Consider the following 26,622-nt stretch of genomic DNA (forward strand, 5'->3'; position numbering starts at 1 on the left):
TTTGGAGGTGACTGGGAGCTCAATGGGCATCCATGGGAGTTCTGGGCTGAGAATAGGAATAATGGTGAAAATATGCCACAGACTGGGGAAGGTTTCTTTGAGTAAAGTGTTAGAATGCCTTAAATCTGGTTTTGGTGGGGCAACCTAGGTCAAAGGGTAGAAACTTCCAGTTAGGAGGAGAATCAGTTCTGAGGACCTAACCACAATATGGTGATGACAGTTAATTATACAGTTTTGTCTACTTCAAAGCTGCTAAGAGTAGAGCATTCTTGCCACACACACAGAGTAGTGAACTATATAAAGGGATGGTAATAATATATTCATAATAATTCCACAATGTATATGCATATAAAATCATCACACTGTCCACCTCAGATATACACAATATATTTGTCAATGATTCTTCAATAAGGTTTAAAAAATAAACAAAAACAACAACAACAACAACAACAACAACAAAAACCAGATCTCCTTAGGAGAGTGGGAATAGACCAGACCAAAATGAAACACCTAGACTTGCTTTCAAGTTAATTCTTTGAAGGCAAACCCAACTTTACACTCTACCCTGGGTCGCTTCAGTGCCTTGAATATGGTTTTAGAGTTGTCTCGCTATGTATTCTTCTCATATTTAACTTGTGAAATAGAATACACAAAGACACTTAGAAAGAGATGAAGGCTGGGGTTGGGGTAGAGAACTGAACAGGAAATACCCCTGTAATATCCATATGAATCAAAAGTAGAACACGGCTACCATCTCCACAGTCAACCATCCTGTCCTCACCGCTCCCCTTCCCAGAACTAAATATTCTCTTGACATTGATCTGCAATATCCTCCTTGCCTAGTGACCTTAGTCAGTCAAGTATTTTTCTTAGGCATTACAGAGTTTTCTTGTGGGTCAAATAAGAACACAGTGAGTCTTTGTGAAGATTAAACAGGAGCATTTAGTGTATGACACCCAGCAAACCCTCATTTAAAGATTTTCAAATGCAAATTTTGTTCAAATGCAAATTTTATTTTTCAAATAACTTTTTTAAAAATGTTCTAAATCAGGGGCACTTCAGTGGTTCAGTCCCTTAAGCGTCCAACTCTTGATTTCTACTCAGCTCCTGATCTCAGGGTCCTGGGATCAAGCCCTGGATCAGTGGGGAGCCTGCTTGAGGTTTCTCTCCCTCTCCCTCTGCCCCTTCCCATGCTCATGCTCTTTTTCAGTCTGTCTTTAAAAATAAATCTTTAGTTTTCTCTAAGCTAAAAATAATACAAAATAATACTAAGCTCTATTAGTTTATAATTTTCCCAGAAATTTACCTACATACTTGGAAGTACTCTATAACTCGTTGTCATTCTCTTACAGACTCTAATAAAGATGGTATTTGAGGAGAGATAAAGATCATTACCTACCATGAGGGCCAAGGCTGTCTAAACTTCTGTCAGTTTATGGAGATCAGAGAAAGGATTAGGCCCTCAAGTTTGTTTTCATCACAGAATTCCTTAAGTGCAGGAGAATATGGTCCCTGGGGCCCAGGAGCAATTTCTAATGACAAATTCCTAAATGGCATGCAACATTAATTGTGGCTTGCACACTGTTTATAATCTGGATCCGATCCTAGCTGCACTTTGTCAACTTAGATCTAAAGGAAATCAACCTGGTGAACTTCTATTTGGGAAGGTAAATCCAAACTTCTTGGAAAGAATAGTGCTCTAGGATAAGGGAAATGTAATTTATAATGCACTCTCTATAAAGTATTAATTAATCATGTGAGCTTGGACATCTCTAGGGGTAATTTTAATGATGAAAATATAGATTGTGATTTGCTCCCTTTGGATATAAAATTATTCCATTAGACTTCCAACTGTCGCTCTGAAATATGGCTCATTGTGGGAATGTTGGTTGAGTGATGTCAGTTGTCTCTAAAATAATACCAGCTTTCTTTCTGTGAATGGCTGATGAGTTGCACTGAGTGAAATGTGAATTCAAGAAGCTGACATGAAATGCTCTGGACAGTAGGTAAATGACCAGAATTTCAGTGAAGAAAGGGGGGACACTGGAAGGAAGAAGTAGGAATGGATCCAGAAAACGTGAAAGAACATGAGGTGAATTATTTCTCTTCCCTTCCTATTATCCTGCCTGACTGTGTGAGATCCGCTAAGTATATTTTTGCCTCCACTGTACAGCTAGCTGACTGACTTTCAGTTAAAGTTGAATACAGGCATCTTCTCTGAATTTTGTAGACTAGCTTGTTTTGAGGTTGAGGCGGTGATAAATTCGAAGTACTACCCATTGAAAGTGCCGTGTGACATTCTAAGAGACAGGCAGACAGCAACGGGGAGTGATGCGTAGGGGGATGACAAATTTCAAATTACAAAAACAAACAAAAAAAAGGCCAAAAATAAAACGTTTTTAGAACTTGTTGGGGGGGGGCTGAAAAAGAATTGATTAAGAAAATGCGATTCACAGGTTGCTAGGAAAGTGATAAAGCCCAAATTGAAAGGACCAACTTCCTGCACTAACCCTATCATGATTATTGATAAAGATAACTCCTTCCTGAAAACAAACAAACTCCAAGAATTCAAGAACTAAGTTAACCTATGACCCTACGCAGGTCACCCAAAAAATCAAATGAAAATATCTCGAAACTTGAGTCTCTGTTTATCTTATCTCTGTTTATTTTGTTGCCCGCCCTTGTTTCTGGGAATAAGCCTTTGGACAATAATTTCATTTATGGAGTATTTTATTTATAGACCATTTGAAATCACTGAAGCTATTTATTTTAATTATTTACAAACATTTGCTGGGTATTGGTGAAATAAATGGTAGCCTGTATTTGACAAGATATAGGACAAAGATAAAATAATTAGAAATATTTATCAAGTCCATACAATGTACTGGGTGACTTTCACATTTTATCTCACAGCAGTCTCAGGAGGTAGATGTACCCACCAGTGATGTACTTATCTATTGCCAATACGATGATCTGAGAAAAACACAGTACATGTCAAAGATCGTACAGATTGGGGATACCTGGCGAGAATTGAAAGCTTAATTTGTGTAAACACCTTTTAGTATTTCAAGACAGAATATAAGACTGTCTCTCTGTCCTTCGGAAACTTAGGATCACAAAACTTAAGACTATATTGAGTTTAGTTTGGCATAAATTAAAAATGAAAATATTGGGGTCAGTGAGGCACTCATTTAAGTCCTTAAGAGTATCCAATACCTATTGAGTATTCACTATGTATCAGTAACTATGCTAAGTACATAATGTTTTGCTAAGTATGTTACTAAATGAGACATGTTGTTTCAGATTGTCAGACTCTACTAATTATGTCTGTGGTCTTGGGCTAATTACTTAATTTCTCTATGACTCAGTTTCATTTTTTTTAAATGAGCTTATTAGAAATATTTACTTCTCAGAATTATTGGGAGAATTTAAAAAGTTTATGTTATGCATGTGGGATGCTCAAATTGCAAGCTTATATACAAATTATTAAACCTACTGATAGTGTAGTAAAGTAATGAAACGAGGCCATATGCTCATTCATAACAAACCCAGAATTTATTATATTCATTATGATCAAGGTTTTTCAAAACTTTGACAATAGCAGAGAGCCCAAAGGTTAAGCAAAATCTTAACTGAAAGATATAAATCATCAACACTAGATTTGTTTTTTAAGAAGGGGCCTCTAGAACAAGTGAACGCAAGTTCCTATGGTGAGGGAAGAACTACAGCAGGGAGTAAATGATGACCTATTTCTTCTAACCACTGCTCTTACAGAGGGACTATTTGTGGCTGGAGTAGCATATCCAAGGACATGACAAGATTTAGTGCATTTTATTCCCTAAGAATAAATTGCATTCTCTAAAATAATAGAGATTTTTTATTCTCTATTCTCACTCTTTGTAATTGGGCTACATATGCAGGAGAGAAGAACAGATTGAGATTGCAGTTTTGTTTGAATATTTTCTGCATTTTATAGACTAAAATAGCTTGTCATAATTTATTATCTCATTTTGTCATCTGCATATCAAGATTAGAATGGTTGAAATGGTTTAAGGATCATGATTTTGGAGGTTATCTGGTTTTGCATGAAATAATTAGGTAATTGGAGGAAAGGCATCTTTAACATTAAATTTCTTCTGTTCCAGGTATGGACTCAGGCTCTAAATTCAGAAAACTCTGATTTCAAATGCTGGTTTGTTAAATACTAGTTAGGTGATCTAGGAAATCTTCAACTAGTTGTTATCTCTGTAAGGTATTAGCACTCTTGTACGTGCATCACACTGATCTTAATACCATATTCATTTAGATAGTATTTTTTTCAAAGTTCTCACACATCTATTTCTAAATTTGAAACTCATAACTCTGATTTATTTAGGGAACAAATAATTTGCTTATGTTTTAGACAAACAAAAGTGTTGAGGAAAATGAAGTTTGGACTTCACACTGAAAATTGATGACTGAGTTGACAATAGAAATCAGAGGTCCTCTTGCACTCTAAAATTAAGAAGACAGAGTGGCACCTGGTGGTTCAGACTTCTAAGCATCAACTCCTTGGTTTTGGCTTTAAGTCATGATCTCAGCTTCTGAGATCAGGCTCTGTGCTCAGTGGGAAGTCAGCTTGGGAATTCACTCCCTTTCTCTTTGCCCCTCCCCGTTCCTGTGCTCTTTCCTAAATAAATAAATAAATAAATCTTTAATGAAATAATATTGAGAAGCTAGAAATATATGTGGTGGTTCCTACTTGATGAACCACACGATATTGTGGAACAGTGAAATGAAAAAAAAAGAAAAAGGGGCAAATGAAGCATTATCTGTGGACTCAAGTTTGGAGAAAATAGGAAATTGAACCACATATTTAGCATTACAGTTTTGTTATAAGGTTATACCACATTTCATCAGTTGAAAATTTAATTTTGTATCAAATGAAGACAGAATGATGGGCTTTACCTATATATTCTAACAATTAATTTGCATAGAGGATTAATTTCAGGTATGTAGTAGAATTTTCTTGGTTAATTTTGGGGAAGGGGAAAAAGAAGAACAATTCAGGTGGTTGTGTATTTCTATGCACATGATTGAGATAGTGGTTTTATTTATGTCCATCCAAAGGAACAAGCAATTACTTTAAAAAATGACCAAACAAGTATTTCAAATATTATTTTTAAAATAATGTGTTTATTTATAGGTAAGAAGAAATTTTCATGGCATCATTGGAGGCATGAAAACTAACTTTTCAATGATTCTAGCTAAGCTAATTCTAAATCTTAAAATTGTACTAAAGAAATAAATTAATTTGTTTTAAGGCCCCATTACAAAGGAATTTTATATTTGACAGGTGATACAGTTAACTTAATCTCTAAAAGAGGGTGATGAGAGGAGAATTTAAAAATTAATTGATGAGAAACTGTAGCAACAAGATTAGGGCAGAAGATATATCAAAACTTCTAAAGAAAGATGGTAAATATTAATGATGCCTTTTGAGGTCAAAAATTAACAGAAAAAACAATTGTATCATGGGTTACCAATTCATTACCATTAGCACTGAGACTTTACCTAAGTTAGCAGAAGCTATGGTCAACTGTAACTAAATTGCCTGTCTCTTCACATATCAAATCCTGTAGGTTCAATATAATTGGTGAATGATGAAGAAACTGAAGCTATCTTCATTAATTCTATGTATCTTCTATATACTGTTTATTTATTTTTTTTAATTTTTTAAGATTTTCTTTAAGTAATCTCTATGCCCTACATGGGACTCAAACTCACAACATCACAATTAAGAGTTTCATGTTCCACTAAGCCAGCCAGGTGTCCCTGTATTTTCTACATATTTTTAATTAAAATCAATTCTATTTAGAACTAGGAGATTGATTAGGTTAGTACAGATCTCAAAGTTACCTTCCTGCTCAAAATAATTTTATGGCATTGAAATTTCATTTTCTGGGGCGTCTGGGTGGCTCAGTGGGTTAAAGCCTCTGCCTTCGGCTCCTGTCATGATCCCAAGGTCTTGGGATAGAGCCCTGCCTCAGGCTCTCTGCTCAGCAGGGAGCCTGCTTCCTCCTCTCTCTCTGCCTGCCTCTCTGCCTACTTGTGATCTCTCTCTGTCAAATAAATAAATAAAATCTTAAAAAAAATAAAAATAAATAAAATTTCATTTTCTACAGGGAGCCGTATTTACTTGACTTCATTATTGACAGCTTTACTGATTAGGTAACACTAGCACTTATACTCTTATGGTTAATAAAGCAAGGGTCATTTCTTGATTTTTTTGAGTTTCTCAACCATTTTGTGGCAAAGTTCAGTCAGATTTTTTTTTATTTTACAAATGAGATAATTTAAATTTTTTTAGAAATTGGTATCCAAAGTCACACACTGGTATAATTAGTAATGGAGGATTGGTCCCAACTCTTTCTCTTCATATAAACATTTTCCTACATTTTTTCTTTGAATTATGCAGCGTCAAGATTCTTTAAGGGTCTGGCAAAAGACATGATTTGGATAAATATCAAAAAGAACTCTGTACTATAATTCAGACCAATGGGAAGAAATTGACTTGTGAATTATGGTACACTGAATCAGCAGAAAAACCATAAAGGTAAACTGCCTTCCGTTCTTCTTATTAGTTTTATTTTATTTTTTTATATGTATTTTTTTATTTTTTAAATTTCTTTTCAGTGTACCAGAATTTTTTGTTTATGCACAACACCCAAGCTCCATGCAATACATGCCCTCCATAATACCCGACACCAGGCTCACCCAACCTCCCACCCCCTAACCCTTCAAAACCCTGAGATTGTTTTTCAGAGTCCTTAGTCTCTCATGGTTTATCACCCCTTCCAATTTCCCTCAACCCTCTTCACCTCTCCATCTCCCCATGTCCTCCGTGTTATTTCTTATGCCCCACAAATAAGTGAAACCATATGATAATTGACTCTCTCTGCTTGACTTATTTCACTCAGCATAATCTCTTCCAGTCCCATCCATGTTGATACAAAAGTTTGGTATTCATCCTTTCTGATGGAGGCATAATACTCCATAGCGTATATGGACCACATCTTCCTTATCCATTCATCCATTGAAGGGCATCTGGTTCTTTCCACAGTTTGGTGACTGTGGCCATTGCTGCTATAAACATAGGGGTACAGATGGCCCTTCTTTTCAGTACATCTGTATCTTTGGGGTAAATACCCAGTAGTGCAATTGCAGGGTCATAGGGAAGCTCTATTTGTAATTTCTTAAGGAATCTCCACATTGTTTTCCAAAGTGTCTGCACCAACCTGCATTCCCACCAACAGTGTAAGAAGGTTCTCCTTTCTCCACATCCTCTCCAAAACATGTTGTTTACTGTATTGTTAATTTTGGCCATTCTAACTGGTGTAAGGTGATATCTCAATGTGGTTTTGATTTTAATCTCCCTGATGGCTAGTGATGATGAACATTTTTTCATGTGTCCATTAGCCATTTGCATGTCTTCATTGGAGAAGTGTCTGTTCATGTCTTCTGCCCATTTTTTAACATGATTATCTGTTTTCTGTGTGTGGAGTTTGAGAAGATCTTTCTAAATCCTGGATATCAGCCTTTTGTCTGTACTGTCATTTGCAAATATCTTCTCTCATTCTGTGGGTTGCCTCTTTGTTTGTTGACTGTTTCCTGTGCTGTGCAGAAGGTTTTGATCTTGATGAAGTCCAAAAAGTTCATTTTTGCTTTTTTTTTTCCTTTGCCTTTGGAGACATATCTTGAAAGAAGTTGCTGTGGCTGATATCGAAGAGTTTACTGCCTATGTTCTCTTCTAGGATTCTGATGGATTCCTGCCTCACGTTGAGGTCTTTTATCCATTTCGAGTTTATCTTTGTGTATGGTGTAAGAGAATGGTCGAGTTTCATTCTTCTACATATAGCTGTTCAATTTTCCCAGCAACATTTATTGAAGAGACTGTCTTTTTTCCACTGTATATTCTTTCCTGCTTTGTTGAAGATTATTTGACCACAGAGTTGAGGGCCCATATCTGGGTTCTCTACTCTGTTCCACTGGTCTATGTGTCTGTTTTTATGCCAGTACCATGCTGTCTTGGTGATCACAGCTTTTTACTTAGTAAAGCTTGAAATCATGCAATGGGATACCCCCCGTTTTGTTTTTCTTTTTCAACATTTCCTTAGCAATTTGGGGTCTCTTCTGATTTCATACAAATTTTAGAATGTTTTTTTAATGAGAATTTTATTTATTTGACACAGAGAGAGATCACAAGTAGGCAGAGAGGCAGGCAGAGGGCTAGGAAGAAGCAGGCTCCCCGCTTAGCAGAGAGCTCATCAGGGGACTAGATCCAAGGACTCTGAGACCATGACCTGAGCAGAAGGCAGAGGCCTATCCCCCTGAGGCACACAGATGCCCATCTTTTTAGTTTTAACCATCTCTATATTCTGAGGTTCATTTAAGTATATGATTTGTATTGATATCCTATATAAAAATAAATGTTTGATAAAAAAGGTCAGCATCTTACTTTCCTAAATCACTACATAGAGATAAACAAGCAATCAAAAAATTATTCAAACCAACTCAGAGGCCTCCTGCAGAGATTTTTTATCTTCCACTTTGTAAATATATTTCTATCATATAAATCTCTAGGTTCATTTTCTACCTCAACCTATTTTGGGGAAGCATATAGTCCACTAGTGACCACTGTCAAGCTTAACATTTCCTTCTATATCATTTAACAGCAACTTTAATAACTTATACTTGCCTCTTTAACAAATGTGTCTTTGTATGGACCCAGAAAAATGTCCTTTCTGAGGACTTTATTGTACGTCCTTTAGAATTGAAAAACATTTGTCAACTAATAATTTTTTTTAATTTATTGATTGAATTCATTCATAAACCATGTCAAGATTGAACATAATGTTCTAAAAACTGACTTATGAGAAATCATCACGAGACTAATCAGAAAAACTTATTAAATATCAGATTTTATTTTCTAAAATGCTGCTGTCATATCCATTAATTAGAGCTTTATGATGTCAGGGTCATCATCTATATTCTCCATGCACATGTCTGGCACTAACTTGTGCATTATGTCTTTTCAGGGAATTGTTAAGCATTTTTACAGCACTGGATCATGGAAAATAAGAATAACGTCACTGTGTTTATTCTCTTGGGACTCTCTCAAAACAAGAACATTGAAATCCTCTGCTTTGTATTATTTTTATTTTGCTACATTGCTATTTGGGTGGGAAACTTGCTCATAATAATTTCTGTCATGTGCAGTCCACTAATGAACCAACCCATGTATTTCTTCCTTAATTGCCTCTCACTCTCTGACCTTTGCTACACCTCAACAGTGACACCTAAGCTAATGGCTGATTTACTGGCAGAAAGGAAGACCATTTCCTACAGTAACTGCATGACACAGCTTTTTATCCTGCACTTTCTTGGAGGGGTGGAGATCTTCATCCTCACAGGGATGGCCTATGACCGCTACGTGGCCATCTGCAAACCCCTGCACTACACCGTCATCATGAGCAGAGAGAAGTGTCACACAATCATCACAGCCTGCTGTACTGGGGCCTTAATCCACTCTGCAAGTCAGTTCCTTCTCACCATCTTCCTACCCTTCTGTGGCCCCAATGAGATAGATCACTACTTCTGTGACGTGTATCCTTTACTGAAGCTGGCCTGCACGGACACATACAGAATTGGTCTCTTGGTCGTTGTGAACTCAGGACTGATAGCTCTGATGACTTTTGTGATTTTGATGGTGTCCTATTTTCTGATATTATACACCCTTAGGGCTTACCCTGCAGAGAGCCGCTCCAAAGCTCTTTCCACTTGCAGTTCCCATGTCACAGTTGTGGTTCTGTTCTTTGTGCCTGTTCTCTTCATTTACATTCGGCCCACGACAACTTTCCCAGAAGACAAAGTGTTTGCTCTTTTCTACACCATTATTGCCCCCATGTTCAACCCTCTGATCTACACACTGAGAAACATGGAGATGAAGAATGCCATGAAGAAAATGTGGTATCATCATTTGTTTTGGGAAGGGAAGTAACTTGTATTACGAGCATTCTAGAATTTCATTTTAGGGTTCTATCTTGGGTCTTAGAATTAAGAAGAAATGACATCATGACTGCGAAAGCCAACCACAGATTGGAGATCAGAATCTTTAGCATTTCCTCAGAACTCTCCTGACTGGATAAATTTATTATTTTTTAAAGGTGTTTTTTTCTTCTTTTTTATTAAATTATTATTGACATACAACATCCTGTCCACTTCAGGTATACATCACAGTAATTCAATATTTTATACACTTTGAAATTATCTTCACAATAAGTCTAATTATCATCTGTCACCATAAACAGCTATTATAATATTATTGATGATTGGACAATTTTCTCTTATTTTTTCATTTCATTTTGTTTCTAATCTCCTCAAATACTAGTCTCAATTAATCCTCAATTTGATACTTTATGTTGAACATGTAATGAAGTCTTCTTTCTCCTCCTCTTGACTTCTATTTTCACTACAGTATGCACTCCAGTTGATAGAAATGATAGGAAATCATATGATTAGAAATACCCAACTTTTGCAGCAACATGGACGGCACTGGAAGAGATTATGCTGAGTGAAATGAGTCAAGCAGAGAGAGTCAATTATCATATGGTTTCACTTATTTGTGGAGCATAACAAATAACATGGAGGACATGGGGAGATGGAGAGGAGAAGGAAGTTGAGGGAAATTGGAAGGGGAGGTGAACCATGAGAGGCTATGGACTCTGAAAAACAACCTGAGGGTTTGGAAGGGGAGGGGGGTGGGAGGTTGGGAGAGCCAGGTGCTGGGTATTAAGGAGGGCACCTATTGCATGGAGCACTGGGTGTGGTGCAAAAACAATGAATACTGTTATGCTGAAAAGAAATTAAATAAAAAAAGAAAAAAAAAAGAAATGTAGGTAGATTTTATTTCCAGCATCTCAGAGGAGAGCAAATAAAGTAGGTTTTCTGAGCTGAGAGTAATAGGTACGTGAGCTATTCAGCATTCATAATCACTCTTCTATATGATATTTGAACCTAGTCTCACTGTTTCCCTTCCAGAGAGGAAGGATAATATCCTCAACATTTGGACAAAGTTAATTTTATCTTAGTTTCTCTTCTACTTAAGGATATAATCATTCCTGAAAAATATATAAAATTAAGAACAGACTATAAAATTACTCAATATACTTTTACATTTCTAAAGGGTCCTTGTTTCTATAATTGGTCATGAGATTTTAGGTAATGTTTACACATTACTTTCTTGCACTGCCTACTCACTCTTCCCTTTGATTTAAGGTTAACCTTATTGAGGTTCATTATCTACTAATGTGTACCAAATTTTCATTTTTGACATTCTGAATCTTTAATGGTCCTGTCGGGTATTTTTTTCTTTTTTTTTGTTTTTAATTAACATTTAATATTAGTTATAGAAATTTTAAGAGATGGGCTGGGTTCCAAATAGTGATCATTCATGTCCCATTGTGTCAAACAAACAGATATTATCTTATCATCAATACCAATTCCTCCAGCCCCTTTTTATCTTTTGGTTTAGTAAAAACATGAAGACACCAAACAGTGTCCAGGTGACAACTTCAATTTCCAGTTCAATAAAATAATTGTTGTGAACCCTCATGAAACCATAACTTCTATAACTAAAACCTAAAAGCCAGATGAGCTGAAAACTGTTAGTACAGGAAGCAGAACTATAAAGGACTTTAGTATAATTATAAAGGAGGTACTTGCATATACATCCTTCAATTCCATAAGATCTATAACTCTTTATGATGGCTATGGGAGAAATATACTCACCTGTTGGTCAACACAACCTTGAAAATATAACTCAAGCTTTTCAGGGTGCTATTTCTCAATTGGCAGTCTGTTCAGTAAGCCATTTCTTCATTGTATCTAATCAGTTACCTAAGATAAATGGGGTATGAATGAGTTCACTAAGGCTACCATAAAATAATACCATACATAGGGTGGCTTAAACAACAAAAAATATATTTTATGTCACTTTCTGGGGTCTGAAAGACCATGGTCAAAGAACTGACAGGTTTAGTTTCTTCAAAGGTCTGTCTCCTTGGCTTAACTGAAGGCTGCCTTCTCCATATGTCCTCACATGGTCTTCTCTGTGAAAACAAATTCCTGATGATTTTTCTGTGTGTCCAAATTTTCTCTTATAAGGATGCCTACCCCATTGGATTGGGGCCTACTCTAAAGGCCTCATTTTAACTTAATTACCCCTTTAATGGCCCTATCTCTAAATAGTCACCTTCTGAGTTACTTGGATCTAGGTATCCAATATATGAATTTTCAGGAACTCAATTCAGCCTAGAACAGAGTATGTGGTAGGATCAATGAATTTTAGCGTGTATGTCCACTACCAAGCTTCTTTACTGGAAGAAATACATTACTGGATCAGAATCAATCCTAAGTGAAATAGTATGATGGTGAATAAGGCATTCCATAAGTCAATGCTTTGTGCTGCTGGCACAAGTATTATAAACAGGAAAGACAAATCTATATCCAGAATAAGTGTCTATTTCTGTAAAGACAAATTTGGTTTCCTCCATGATAAAAGGTTTCCAGTGTAATCAACTTGCTACCATAGGAGTAAGTGGACTCCCTGAGGAGTGTATATGTTGAGGTTCAATGTTGGAGTGACAGAAAGTGACCAATCATGGCCACAGCAATATTTCCTAACTGGTCCATATGGAGGGACCATATGCAGAGGCCAGATATAGAATTTTATGGCAAACAGTTCATCTGATGTCTGGGCCCACAACCAGTGGCAACTGTCACACATGTAAGTCAAGATGATCCCAGATAATTTCAGTTGCTAGCTAGTGGGCATTCCCAGTCCTTGTGTTTTTTCAGTTGAGAACTCAGACATCATGTGGCATAGACAAGCCATCCTCACTATGTCTAAATTTCTGATGCACAGAGCCCAAATGCACAGTAAACTAGTTGTTTTATGCACAAAATTTAGGGTTATCTCTTGCAGTCATAATAACTACAAACATTTGGTACTCAGTAGTCACAGAAGCCAGATGAAATTTTAGAGGTAAATTTCATATTGTTCAGCCCTAGCAATAGCCTTCATAGGGATTACTTCTTAAACCACATTGACCACTTGATTTATGTTTTATTTTTTTAAAGATTATTTATTAATTTATTTTAGAGTAGGCAGGGGAGGATTGGGGGAGAGGGCAAGAGATTTTCAAGCAGACTCCACACAGACAGTAGATCCAAATGCCAGGTTTGACGTCACAATCCTGAGATCATGACCTCAGCTGAAACCAAGAGTCAGATACTTAACTTCCTGAGCCACCCAGGTGCCCCATCCATGGCTCCTTTAGCCCTAGACCAATGAGTTAGAACTTGGGTAGCTGGGAAAAGAGGATGGCTGAGATCCATGAAACATATCATCTCATCTACCACCACTGAGAATTTCCTCCACAGTGTACAACATGTAGTGTGCATTCGTATGACTTACATTTTGTCCCTGAATCTACCCATATAGTCACACTTTCTACCCACACGAAGTCCCGAAACACAAGTAAAACCTTTAGCAACTGTCATGAATTGGAATAGATCTAGGCCTCTAGTTATCTGTTGGTCTGTACAAAGCAGACAATCAAATGCACTGGTTGAGGATTTGTTAACAAGATTTTTCTTAACCCCATCTTTTTTAGTGCTTTTGTATTTGGGGCTTTAATGCTACAACATTCCATTTCAGTTGGTGTCAGAAAGAACTAAATATAAACAGATACAATCATATATTTCCTCTTTGGCCAACTTCCTATAAAGCAACAGGAGTTGACTGAGAGGAAGGAGATGATTTCATAGGAATTTTATCAAAATTTCTTGAGCCTATCATACCTTAATAAAATAAGCATGGTTTTGCAAGGAAATAACTCAGGTGATGTTATTATATCATCCCCAGGCCATGAGAATCTGTTCTCCTCTAGAAATATGGAGGAAGGGGATTCTGTTTGTGCAGAGGCTTCAGGGCACTTGGCTTCTCAAAATTTTCAGATTCAACCCCAAACCTCATCATCTTGGATTTGTTTCACTGTTTTTTTCTTTTTGTGGTTCTGTTGTTGAAATAACAGACCACAGAGGCTGCATTTTCTGTTCCCTTTACAGCCCTCCCATGCCTATGATCAAACCCATGACTTCATTTTCATCAGGGTCTGTGTTTTGGCTTCTGGAGACCAAACTGCAACAAAAAAGCTCTCATCTTGATGGTCTGCCTGAAGTTGTGTAGACCAAGTAGTAACTACCTTATTCTTTATGTTAGCCTACCGACACCACCAACAGAAGGCAGGCCACTTTACAGTCCTTATAGCTGTGTCTTGCCCACGTACCATTCAAACCCCACAGTCATTGGAAATCCCAATGCATCAATGTTGTTTGTGGAAAATCAGTAAAATTTTTGTGTGGAAAATAGGAAAAATGTTCTTTCAAACACAAGGTCAACATTTTCATAGACAAGCATTATAAGAGTTTTCTCTCAAATTACAAACTTATATGTTTTTCCACTTAACAATTTTTTTTTTCCCCTACAGAGAGGAATAACCAGCTCTATGGTTTTCAATGTTATTTGCCCTCATAACAACCAAATTCCTCACTTCTCTCCCAAATGAGTCAGCATACTCTCCTTATCTAGTCCTGATCATAACCAATGCATCATTTTTAGACATTCTCAGTCTGCCTCAAGTCTTTGTTCATATTCACCCATATCAGAAAGTCTCTCAGTTTTACCTTTCATAACCTACAGTTGACCCTTGAACAACGTGGGGATTAGGGGCATGTATAACTTTTGAGCCCTGCCCCAAACTTAACTACTAATCATCTACTGTAGACTGGAAGCCTTACCAATAACATGAATGGTTGATTAACACATTGTATGTTGTACATGATATATGAGTCATATACTGTATTTTTATAAGAAAATAAACTAATTAGTAGGAAACTCATAAGATAAAATATAGTACTGTACTGTATTTATTGAAAAAACTCCATATGTAACACAACTCACAGTTCAGGCCCATGCTGTTCAAGGGTCAATGGTATTATCATTTGCTATGCAAGGTTCACTCAGTTTTACGCCCCTTTCTAGCTATTTTAACCATGTGTTCCACTGTATATCTCTTTGGAATTGGATTGCCTGGATGACAAAAACATCTTATTTCTTTTAGGGGAACATTTTCTTCTTTTTTTTAAAGATTTTTATTTATTAATTTGACAGAGAGATCACAAGTAGGCAGAGAGGCAGGCAGAGACCGAGGAGGAAGCAGGCTCCCTGCTGAGCAGAGACCCCCCAATGCAGGGCTCAATCCCAGGACCCTGGGATCATGACCTGAGCTGAAGGCAGAGGCTTTAACCCACTGAGCCACCCAGGTGCCCCTTTCTTCATTTTTTTGAACAAAATCCTCATTGTGGTATTTGTAGGAGGAAGTGTATAAATTTACACCAGCTCTCAGCATTAAGTCTGTGAAACCAGTTGCCAATGTGGGAGCTGGAGGAAGAAGTAGGGCCATTGGGGTATGAAGTCACACACAGAAGTTTGCCACACACTGTTCAATTAATGTATTCTGTGCTAAAGCAGACTTCAAAACGGGGCCTTAAGTATCTTTGGCATTTTCTAGTTTAACCTCTACTGAGACATTGTTTCCTACTGTCCCTCAGAATCTGTTTCAACAGGAAGCACATGATTTATCGCCTATCAATAATGAAGAAAAGTGAACTCTTAGTTTGTGCTCCAACTCCTCAGGGTATAAAAAGTTATTAACCATGGCATAGCTACTTTTTTAAGACTGGAAAGGAACTAAGCCTTATTCAGCTGTACATTGGCCAACTTTTCTTTTGGGAAATGTCTCATCCCATAGAAAGAGTGAGAGGGAGGTTTGGGGTTATATTCTCCCAGGTAATCTACTTTAAATGACACTTGGAAATTAAACAGAAAACTTGTATATATTTCCAACACTAAAACCAATGACTACACAACTTTGGGATAGAAAACAAACAAAAGCATTTTTCAAAATAAATTCCAATGATGATTTTATTTCCCTTTAGCTTCAAAAATCAGGAGAGAATGCTTCTCTTTGTAAGGGAAATAGGGAAGTCCCAGAACCAGGACTTACATGGGCTACGTTCATGGTGAAATTCATTAATTGTCAGCAACAAAATTAATCATTTATTTTGACTGTATTGAAAACACCAGATTCCACCTTTTACTCAGAGATAAGAAAATTTATCTAATGAGATAATCACCTGGTAAGTAAAAATCCAACCAACATATAGTAAACAAACATGACTTTCAAATTTTAAAAAGCATATATATATATATATATATATAAATTAAATTTTTATCTATAAGTATATTGATTTTATAGGTGCATTTCCTTCTTCAAATTTTGCAAATATTTTATAACATAACTTTCCATTACATTAGTACAATTCAATGACTGATTAATATTATGTCCCTCAGCAGATGTCAAAGTGAAGTAGACCCTTTTTTGGCATGATTTTGGGAAATTCACGAAGGAAACAGTAATATTATTCATGGCCTATACGGGGTGTATCTGAAAAAGAATTGGTAGATAAATCAAGTGAGCAACTTGAATTTTAAGCAGGAGAAAGAAAAATAAAGAGGAAAGAGGTACAAATTAAATATAATGAAAGGAATGCACTAGAGACACATCCCTTCTCTACTTCCTTTGCTACCCTGTAAGTACAGTCAATAATTAATTAAGAGTATGATGTGTTGTGATTTTGGAAAACATCAACCAGAGGATCCTGCACATCAGTGTGGGGCAAATCTGATAAGGAAGAAGGATAAAAGGGTAAACAATAAGACAGAAAGGAAATAGAATTAGTTCAGTCAAGCCTGGGTACCGGTGCTGGGAGAAAACTCTGAAGCTGTCGGCAAAGATTTAGCTGGACCTTGACTTGGGGAGAGGCCACTTGTTTACAGAAAGAAAAAACAAAAAAAGGTAATATGCCCCTAGAATAATTCTAAGAATAATCTGGACTTGCCAACCAAATTATCAGTATCATTTAATAAAAAATAATTAAAATAGGCCTAAAATTAGTGTTTAGAACATCAGTGTTTTATCCAAATTGTAAAGTGACTTGGTTTCCTTTTTGCAAAATAGAGATAATAAAAGAATCATTGGGCCCTTTAGGATTCACAGTTTAATACGTATAGAAGATTTAGAACTGTCTGCAGAGGATGGTGAGCACTAAATAGTATTAGATATTATCATTATTTCTTTCATGTCTGTGCAAGACTGCTGATAATAGCAGCCTATTTGATATAAATTTAATAGCCTGCATTTTTATTTATTAACATTTTAGTGTACTTTTGCTTATTTTCTATTTTATATATGGGGTACCTAATTTACACATAATGATATGAGGAAAAACAATGTGAAAAAGACCTATTGTACACTTTGCACCATATTATTTGACACATACAACTATGGAATATCAATATTAGGAATGCCCATGTTAAAATAGAAGAAAGTGATTGTCAGACAAATTAATTACCTTACTCCAGACTATAAGGCCCCATCGCTATCCTGGTCTTTTGTGTGAATACAAAGTTTATCTACTTACTATAATACCAAATCATTAAGGGAAAGAAGAATATAAGGCGTAACCACTGTCTGATGAGCTGCCTTGAACAAATTAAATGAAAACTAATTTCCTAGGTGCTCAAATTTAAATGGTAATAATGAAATAAATGGACGTATTTCAGGGAGGTTTAAATGAGAAAGATTTCCATAGGTTTAAAGAGCCAAAAAGAAGTCTTCCTGGAGGTAGACAAAAAGGGGTAGCTTTTTAAATTTATTTATTCAATATTTTTCAGTGCTTATCAAGGTAAGTGTTATTTTAGTTACCAGAATAGGGAAAGAAGGGGCTGGGAGGAAGTAAAGGAACCCGACTATAGTTATAGCTCATGAATTTGCCTTGTGCTAGAATTTTATTTTTTTTAACATCTTGATTTTATTTTATTTTTTCAGTGTTCCAAGGTTCATTGTTTACGCACCACACCCAGTGCTCCATGCAATACGTGCCATCCTTAACAGCGGAATTAGTCCTTGTAGCTTCTGAAAAGGTCTCTCGTTAAATCACACAGACATGAAATCAGGATCTTGTAAATCTCAAATTCAGTAACTTTAATATTAACAAAGGAGACATTGTAAATAATGTGAAGGTTTGGAAATGTTCTAATTTAAATAGCATGATTATGAATTCTTTGGGTGTCTGATGATACTTTGGAGAATTATTAAGAAGAATATTCAGCTGAGGGAAATAAGGGAAGTCATTGAAATATTTGCCTATCTTGCCAATATGGGATCTAGTTAACATGAGAGAAAGAGCAAGAGACAAAAAGAGTTCCAAACTATCCTGCTTGTTAATTAATGAAATTTTGCTACTTGTATTTTTTTATTTATTTAAAAAGCAGTGATTGAAATCCAGTGTGTCTCAAGTATGTGCCATTTGTCACTTTATGTATTGCTCTAGCTTAGTCCTGCAGAAAGTCTTTAACTCTCAATATTAATTATTTAATTAATTAAATTAATTAAACACATACATCTATTTAAGTCAATAGAAATGTCACGGACACTTAAGCTTGAGCTGCTATCATATTTTCATTATTGCCCTCTTTAATGTTGGTAAATATTAAGTGGTTTCAAGCAGGGGTCAGGACTAGAGTGGGATAAATGGGTTACTCACCTTGTGTGTAAACAATTCAATAATGAAGACAATAAGATTTTTATGCAATATTTTAAAAATGCAAATTCCACCATAAAACTGAATTTTATTTATCTATTTTTCCAAGTTTTTTTTTTTTAATTCTAGATAGTTAATATATAGTGTAATATTAGTTTTAGGTATAGAATTTAGTGATTCAACAACAACAAAAAATGGAATGTTAAATAAACACAAGATGGTACCTTGCAATTTCACAGTTCCTCTCACTTACCTGGATTTAAGTCTGGCTATTTTTTTTTTTTTATTTTTATTTTTGACAGAGAGCGAGATAGCAAGAGAGGGAACACAAGCAGGGGGCGTGGGAGAGGGAGAAGTAGGCTTCCCACTGAGCAGGGAGTCGGATGCAGGACTTGATCTCAGGACCATGGGATCATGACCTGAGCCAAAGTCAGATGCTTAAAGACTGAGCCACCCAGGCGCCCAAGTCTGGCTATTTCAACCTATCAAGCAGGTGAACTACTCCAGGAAAATAAGTGCCTCCTCCCTAAGCTCTCCTTTGCGACGCTTACATAAGATGACTGCACATCTTTGTTTAGGATCCCGAGGAAGTATGACTATTAATAGTATTCTATTTCACTCTACAAAATAGCCTGATCTGTTATACTGTATGGTAATTTGTCCATACAAAGCTTAGAATTAAAATATACCATAGGAAGCCAATTAAATAGATGAGTTTATTTTTTTACAACGCTCTCTCTAATTCACACTATACTTTGTTCAGTATTTCTCACACTGACTTGTCATTTTTTCCCCCCACCCAGGCAAACCTTTGAGACTTAACTGCATTAGACCATGGAAAATATTAACAACATCACTGAATTTGTTCTTTTGGGACTTTCCCAGAATAAGAAGATTAGACACTTGTGCTTTCTACTCTTCTTATTTTGTTACATAGGTATTTGGATGGGAAACTTGCTCATAATGATTTCGATCACATGCAGTCAGCTCATTGACCAACCCATGTATTTCTTTCCTCAATAAACTTGCCCTCTCAGATCTGTGTTATACCTCAACGGTGGCACCCAAGCTAGTTACCGACTTGCTGGCAGAAAGTAACATGATTTCTTACACCAGGTGTATGATACAGCTTTTTGTCATGCACTTCTTTGGGGGGATTGAAGTCTTCATCCTCACAGGGATGGCCTATGACCGCTACGTAGCCATCTGCAAGCCCCTGCACTATGCCGCCATCATGAACAGGCGGAGGTGTTATGCCATCGTCATTGCTAGCTGTACTGGGGCATTTCTGCATTCTTTCATCCAATGTCTCCTTACCATCAATTTACCTTTCTGTGGCCCCAATGAAATAGATCACTACTTTTGTGATGTGTACCCTTTGCTGAAACTGGCCTGCACAGATACCTATAGAGTTGGGATCCTCGTGGTTGCCAATTCAGGCATGATGGGTTTGGTGACATTTGTGGTCTCGGTGCTGTCTTATTTACTGATATTATACACCCTTAGGGCTTACCCTGCAGAGAGCCGCTCCAAAGCTCTTTCCACCTGCACTTCCCACGTCACAGTCGTGCTTCTGTTCTTTGTGCCCGTTCTCTTCATTTACATTCGACCGGCTATGACTTTTCCGGAAGACAAAGTGTTTGCTCTTTTCTACACCATCATTGTGCCCATGTTCAACCCTCTGATCTACACATTCAGAAACACAGAGATGAAGAATACCTTGAGGAAAGTGTGGTGCCAGAAACTGTGTTTGAGTGGAAGGCAAATCATTATATAGCCTACTTAAATGATAGTTACTGTACTTGAAAAACCATGAACTTTGCTGTAAGAAAAATAAGCATAGCAACTGGTGTCACTGCATTAATATGATAATTTATCTTGAAGTATTTTCTTCTTTATTTATTGATTTGTTTCTTACTCACATTTCTCCCTAGTAATCTAAGTTATCATTTTCTTGTTGAAGTTCTGTTACGTTTCTTTTGATACATTTTTTTCCTTTGGATTTTATTTTTAAGTTACTAACTAGAGGTCCCCCTTTAATCTTCCTATGCTTCAGATTCACGAATGAATCTTCATATGTACATAACTGCATTAGTGTTAATCATCCTAGGCATAGAGTGTCCTTGGTGCTTTCTTCCAGAAAGGAGCGTCAGAAACTCAGATTCATGTTTTTCACTCAGTTCATGAGTTTCCATATTCACTGCAACAATTTAAAAAGCAAAAATTATTTAAATAAGGTCTTAGCATTAAAAAATACTGTATGAAATAACGGCTTTATAAAAGTGAGAAGGGTTTTTCTAAAATAACTTACATAGTCATTTCAAAATCACAGCATTTCAAAAATTATAGAAATATTTGCTATAAAATAGTAATGAAAAAGTTATATTGGTAATAAAGAGGATATCCATATAATTCATTCTCCAAACCGAACCTTGTCTGAGTGTAAAATGAGGTCTACTGACAATTGTACTGACACAACAGACTTAAGATGATACGGTGTCTGAAGAGTAGGAAGTTTGGTTACTCTTAAATGTCTGAGAAGCGTGGATGGCCTAGTAAAAAGGTTAGTGGCAATTAAATTACAGGATCTCCATTTATTATACTTTTAGCCAATGCAATTGTTTTTTTTTTTTTTTTAAAGATTTTATTTATTTATTTGACAGAGAGCGATCACAAGCAGGCAGAGAGGCAGGTAAAGAGAGAGGAGGAAGCAGGCTCCCTGCTGAGCAGAGAACCCAATGCGGGGCTCGATTCCAGGACCCTGAGATCATGACCTGAGCCGAAGGCAGCGGCTTAACCCACTGAGCCACCCAGGTGCCCCTAGCCAATGCAATTGTAAAGAGAAAATGGAAGTGCCAGTATTGAAACTACTTGCCCTAAAATATGTTTAAATTTATTTTTCCCATTGCCATCAAAATGAAAACTATAAATTTCCAATTTCTAGAGAATGTCTATATATCTGTACATCTGGGTATCTATAGATGCCTGTAGAATTGAAAAAGTTTTTCAAATAGGTAAAGTCAGTGACAGTGGGCTCGTTGGACGTCATGAAATGAATATGATGGAATAGAACAAGGTGTTATATTGCACAGGTTATGGGGGGAAATGAACCTAGACCCAATATGTGAAGGAATATGTAAATGGAGCAGCAGAAAAAGGTCATGGCACAGTGTGTAAAGAAAAGTTTTAAAGAAGTTCAAATAGAAAATATGATTGGAGAATTGTCTTTATAAGGGGCGTGTTCATAAATGTATTAAAAATTCAAGAGAATTATTACTAGAGCAGCTGATAACCTAACTGAATCTTTAGTGTAATCATTATTGTCAGTTCACACCAGTTCATTAAAGGTAACTCTTTTTTTTTTTTAAGATTTTATTTATTTATTTGACAGAGAGAGAGAGATCACAAGTAGGCAGAGAGGCAGGCAGAGAGAGAGCAAGGGAAGCAGGCTCTCTGCTGAGCGTAGAGCCCGATTGTCAATTGCCGGGCTGGATCCCAGGACTCTGGGATCATGACCTGAGCCGAAGGCAGAGGCTTTAACCCACTGAGCCACCCAGGTGTCCCTAAAGGTAACTCTTGAAACAGTGAGAAAATTAGCAAATGCTTTATTTTTAAAACTTGATTTTGGGTTAAACTCTTAAATTTATTGCCTAATGAAATGATTTTGATTATATATAACTGGTATTGCAAAATAAACTAATAATAGAGATGACAATTAAGATTCAAAGGATTTCTCCTAATGCTCAAAAAAATCATGATGTTGATAACAGCTGATAATTAAGCAGGTAGATGAAAAAAAATCTTCCTACTTGAGGGATCCTGGAAAGGTAAATACAATTTCCTCCTCTTTTTCTCCCTCTGTACATTGCAGGTAATAGAAACTACCTCATAAGGTAATTGTAAAAATGAAAGGAAATGAAAAAAAAAATTAAAGGAAATGGGTATTGTTCTAAGAAAGGAAACTGCTCAGAATAAATTTTTATTTTTGTTATCATGCTTAGCATCTGTACATTAATTTCTGTGAAACATTCAAATTAAAATTTTAACATAAATATTTCATTTTATACTTGACATTTTTAGTTTAGAATGATAAGTGTAAAATTTTTGTGACTTATGTCAATTCGTATTTTTTTTTTTAAAGATTTTATTTATTTGACAGAGAGAGAGAGCACAAACAGGGGGAGTGGCAGGCAGAGGAAGAAGCAGACTCCCTGCTGAGCAAGGAACCCCAATGTGGGACTCAATCCCAGGACTCTGGGATTGTGATCTGAGCTGAAGGTAGATGCTTAACCAACTGAGCCACCCAGGTGTCCCATTTTTTTTTTTAAAGATTTTATTTCATACATGTTTAAATAACGTTATAATAAAACATGATTTCAATCAATTCAAGGTATTTGTGAGGATTTTTTTCTTAAAAAAAAAAAAAAGCAAACTCCGAAACTATAATTTTGAGTTAATGATCTAATTATCTGCTTTATTTTACAGATGAGTAAACTGAAATTCAGAGGTTAATGTCTCTAAATATCAAACCAGAACCTACAAGGGGAATTAAGTAGTTCTGTGAAGAAAGAGAATTTTTAAACTGATAACAAATGTCAAAGGTTTTTTTTGTTTGTTTGTTTGTTTCATCTTGTTTTGTTTTTTCAAGCTTTCCAGCAAGAAAGAAGTCTTTGAGCCTGGTGGTGGGTATTAAGGAGGGCACATACTGCATGGAGCACTGGGTGTGATGCATAAACAGTGAATCTTGGAACACTGGAAAAATAAAATAAAGTTAAAAAAAACAGATCAAAGATTTCACTCTTGATAGTAACATATATAAAAGAAAGAGTAGAAGATGGAGTCAGATGAGCTTTTCAGACTAGATACAACTGAGAAATGTCTGCTTTAAAACAAACAAACAAAAAAATCCATCCAAACCCACAGTTGGGTGAGTGAATCCAACTTCTCCAAAGATGTACTTCTTTCTATTAAATTCCATCAGAGAGCTACTTACATGTCCCATTCCCTCTCCCCCTCCTCTCATGTACTCACTCTCTCATCTATCTCTCTTTCTATTATCTATCTATTATCTATCATCATCATCATCTATCTACCCCCAAAAATCTGTTCTATAGTTCATGTCAGGTATTATTTTCAGATTATTTTAAAATAGAAATTAGATAGTAAATAAAAAATCTTTTACTTTGAAAAAATCCTTAATTTTGAAGGTTATATTTTTTAACTTTCCACGGACAGGTAGCTGTGGTTTACTCCTTGATCATATATATTGAATGCCAAACCAGTTAAAACAGCATGATTTCAGCCTACTCATCTTTGCTACCCATACACTTTTTGAGAAGTCTTGTCTGATTGGATCCAGAGTGGAATCCCTTCTTGGCTCTATGGAGCCAAAATATATAGAAATAGAGAAATATATGAAGAAGGATACTTATCAGGACAATGGTGGTGTCTAATGTCCAAGTGAATCATTAAACCATGAAGGTGATTCCTTCATGAAGTTCTTGTTCTCAGGAATGAGAAACCGAGCTATGTGACAAGATATTTATAGATTCATTCAATAAATATTTATTTGAGCATCAAATATGTGCTATACACTTTTCTGGCTACTAGGGAATTAGCAGTGAAGAAACTATGACATGACCCCTACTTTCATGGAACTTAAACCTTAGTGAAGGATGAAAACAAGTGAAGCCCATCAGCAAAGAAATATGAAGGGGGAACCCACTGATTGGACGTTGATGTTTAAGGGTTGGCCTTTACATATTCTGACTAATTTTTCCACCAGCAAGGAATCAAAAAAAGGGAATGTGTGATGACACCCATACACATCCAAAGAATAGCCTTCAAATCATTGGAATTCCTTTCCAAAACCTTCCAGTGCACCAAACTTTCTTTATGGCATTTTTCATTTCTGTGTTTCTAAGTGTGTAGATAAGAGGATTGAGCATGGGGACAATGATTGTGTAGAAGAGTGTAAACACTTTATCTTCTGGTAAAGTTGTGGCAGGTCTAATGTAAACAAAGATGACAGGTGCAAAAAACAGGATCACAACCGTGATGTGGGAGCTGCAAGTGGAAAGTGCTTTGTGGCGGTTCTTGGCAGAATATGCTCTCACATTATATAATATCATAAAGTAGGAGGCCATCAAAACCATGAAGATCACCAGTCCCATCAGGCCTGAATTGGCAATGACTAAGAAACCGATTTTGTGTGTATCAGTGCAGGCCAGTTTCAACAAAGGGTATACATCGCAAAAATAGTGATCTATTTCATTGGGGCCACAGAACGGTAAAAAAATTGTATGAAGAAACAATCCAAGGGAATGCAGAAAGCCCCCTGCACAGGATGCCCTGAGAATTGAATTACACTTTTGCCTGTTCATCAGGATGGCATAATGGAGTGGCTTGCAGACGGCCACGTAGCGGTCATAGGCCATTCCTGTGATGATGAAGACCTCGACTCCTCCAAAGAAGTGTGTGGTAAACAGCTGTGTCATGCAGTTTTTATAGGAAATGACCTTCTTCTCTGTCAGTAAGTCTGTCATGAGTTTGGGTGTCACAGTGGAGGTGTAAAGGAGGCCTGAGAGGGCAAGGTAATTAAGGAAGAAATACATGGGCTGATTAATTAGCTGACTGCATGTGATGGAAGTCATAATAATCAAATTCCCCAACCAGATAGCCAGGTAACAGAGTAAGAAAAATAGAAAGCAGAGAATTTGGATTTTCTTATTCTTAGAAAGTCCCAAGAGAATAAACTCAGTAACATGATTCCTATTTTCCATGATCTGATGTTCCCGAAAGGTATCTGAAATGACAAAAATAATGAAGGAAATCATTGATGAGAAAATGAAAATCTAATATTTAATTAACATGATCTAATGCATGTTTTAAGACCTTAGCCATTTTAAGATCCATTGAAATCATTCATTTAGTAAAATCCTTTTACATATATAGTAGTGCCAATACCCTTCCAAGAACTTCGGATATAATGATGAATTAAACAAAGTCTTAGCTTTTGTGTAATTTAAATTCTTGTGTGAGGAAGAAGGAAATTATGCTCATTAAGAGCAAGAAAGATATTTTATAGTGTTAACTATTTGTTCAAATACTAAGTTCAAAGTACACATATTAGTGCAAATAATGTTAACTATGAATTGAATTATTGTTAAGGAAACATAATATGCCATCTTAGGGTATAAACTGGATGTAGCCATAGAATTACCTGAACAGATGGTTTCTAATGAGATCACAAAAATGTTGGAGGGCATGTGAGTGATTTATATAGTCAATGTTATAGTCATATAGTCAATGTTAAACAAGTATTATCTAAAGAAAAAACTAGAAAGTAAAGTGCATGTTATAGGATTGAAGGAGTAACACAATATTAGAAATAATCATTAATCAGGTAATTCATGATAGAACCAAAGCGGAAATTATTTTCCTAAATTGACTTGTAATATTCTTGGATGTAAGAGGAAATAATTACAGAAATTACTCCATGAAACTTTAATATTACTTAAGAGTTATTTGTAGCATAATGTATCTACAGTTCTGCTTTTCCTATTTCTGTCTCTTGAAAGATTATAGGAAAATCAACATTAGTTTTAAAGTTTTATTCTTGGTTCAGTAATTTTCAAATGAATTAAAACATGTATAAATCATTGATGCTTTCTGCTCTTATATAAAATTGGATGTATTCCACTACAAGTGAAATTAAACTTAATGCTAAGTAAGAGGCATATAGTTGAAAAATATTTTTTTATTTATTTTTTTAACTTTAGAATTGTCAGTTAGAAGTCAGTGTTGCTTCTTTATAAGTATATATCCAAAGTGAAAAAGTTCTTCAGTTTATAT

The 26,622-nt window shown here is 36.0% G+C and overlaps 3 protein-coding genes across 3 annotated transcripts; 2 read left to right on the plus strand and 1 right to left on the minus strand.

Moving 5' to 3' along the window:
- Positions 1-9,109: 9,109 nt before the first annotated feature.
- LOC125079837 (olfactory receptor 4P4-like) lies at positions 9,110-10,039 on the plus strand. Its single transcript, XM_047693566.1, has one exon. It carries the CDS (start codon positions 9,110-9,112, stop codon positions 10,037-10,039), a length of 930 nt encoding a protein of 309 aa, XP_047549522.1.
- A 9,563-nt stretch (positions 10,040-19,602) lies between these two features.
- LOC125078560 (olfactory receptor 4P4-like) lies at positions 19,603-20,545 on the plus strand. The gene is given in 2 exon segments (XM_047691448.1): positions 19,603-19,779; positions 19,781-20,545. Coding segments are annotated over 2 exon segments (942 nt in total).
- A 4,066-nt stretch (positions 20,546-24,611) lies between these two features.
- On the minus strand, positions 24,612-25,550 carry LOC125079838 (olfactory receptor 4P4-like). Its single transcript, XM_047693567.1, has one exon. It carries the CDS (start codon positions 25,548-25,550, stop codon positions 24,612-24,614), a length of 939 nt encoding a protein of 312 aa, XP_047549523.1.
- Positions 25,551-26,622: the final 1,072 nt, after the last annotated feature.

Source organism: Lutra lutra, chromosome 10 (genome assembly GCF_902655055.1).
Source record: "Lutra lutra chromosome 10, mLutLut1.2, whole genome shotgun sequence".
NCBI lineage: Eukaryota > Metazoa > Chordata > Mammalia > Carnivora > Mustelidae > Lutra > Lutra lutra.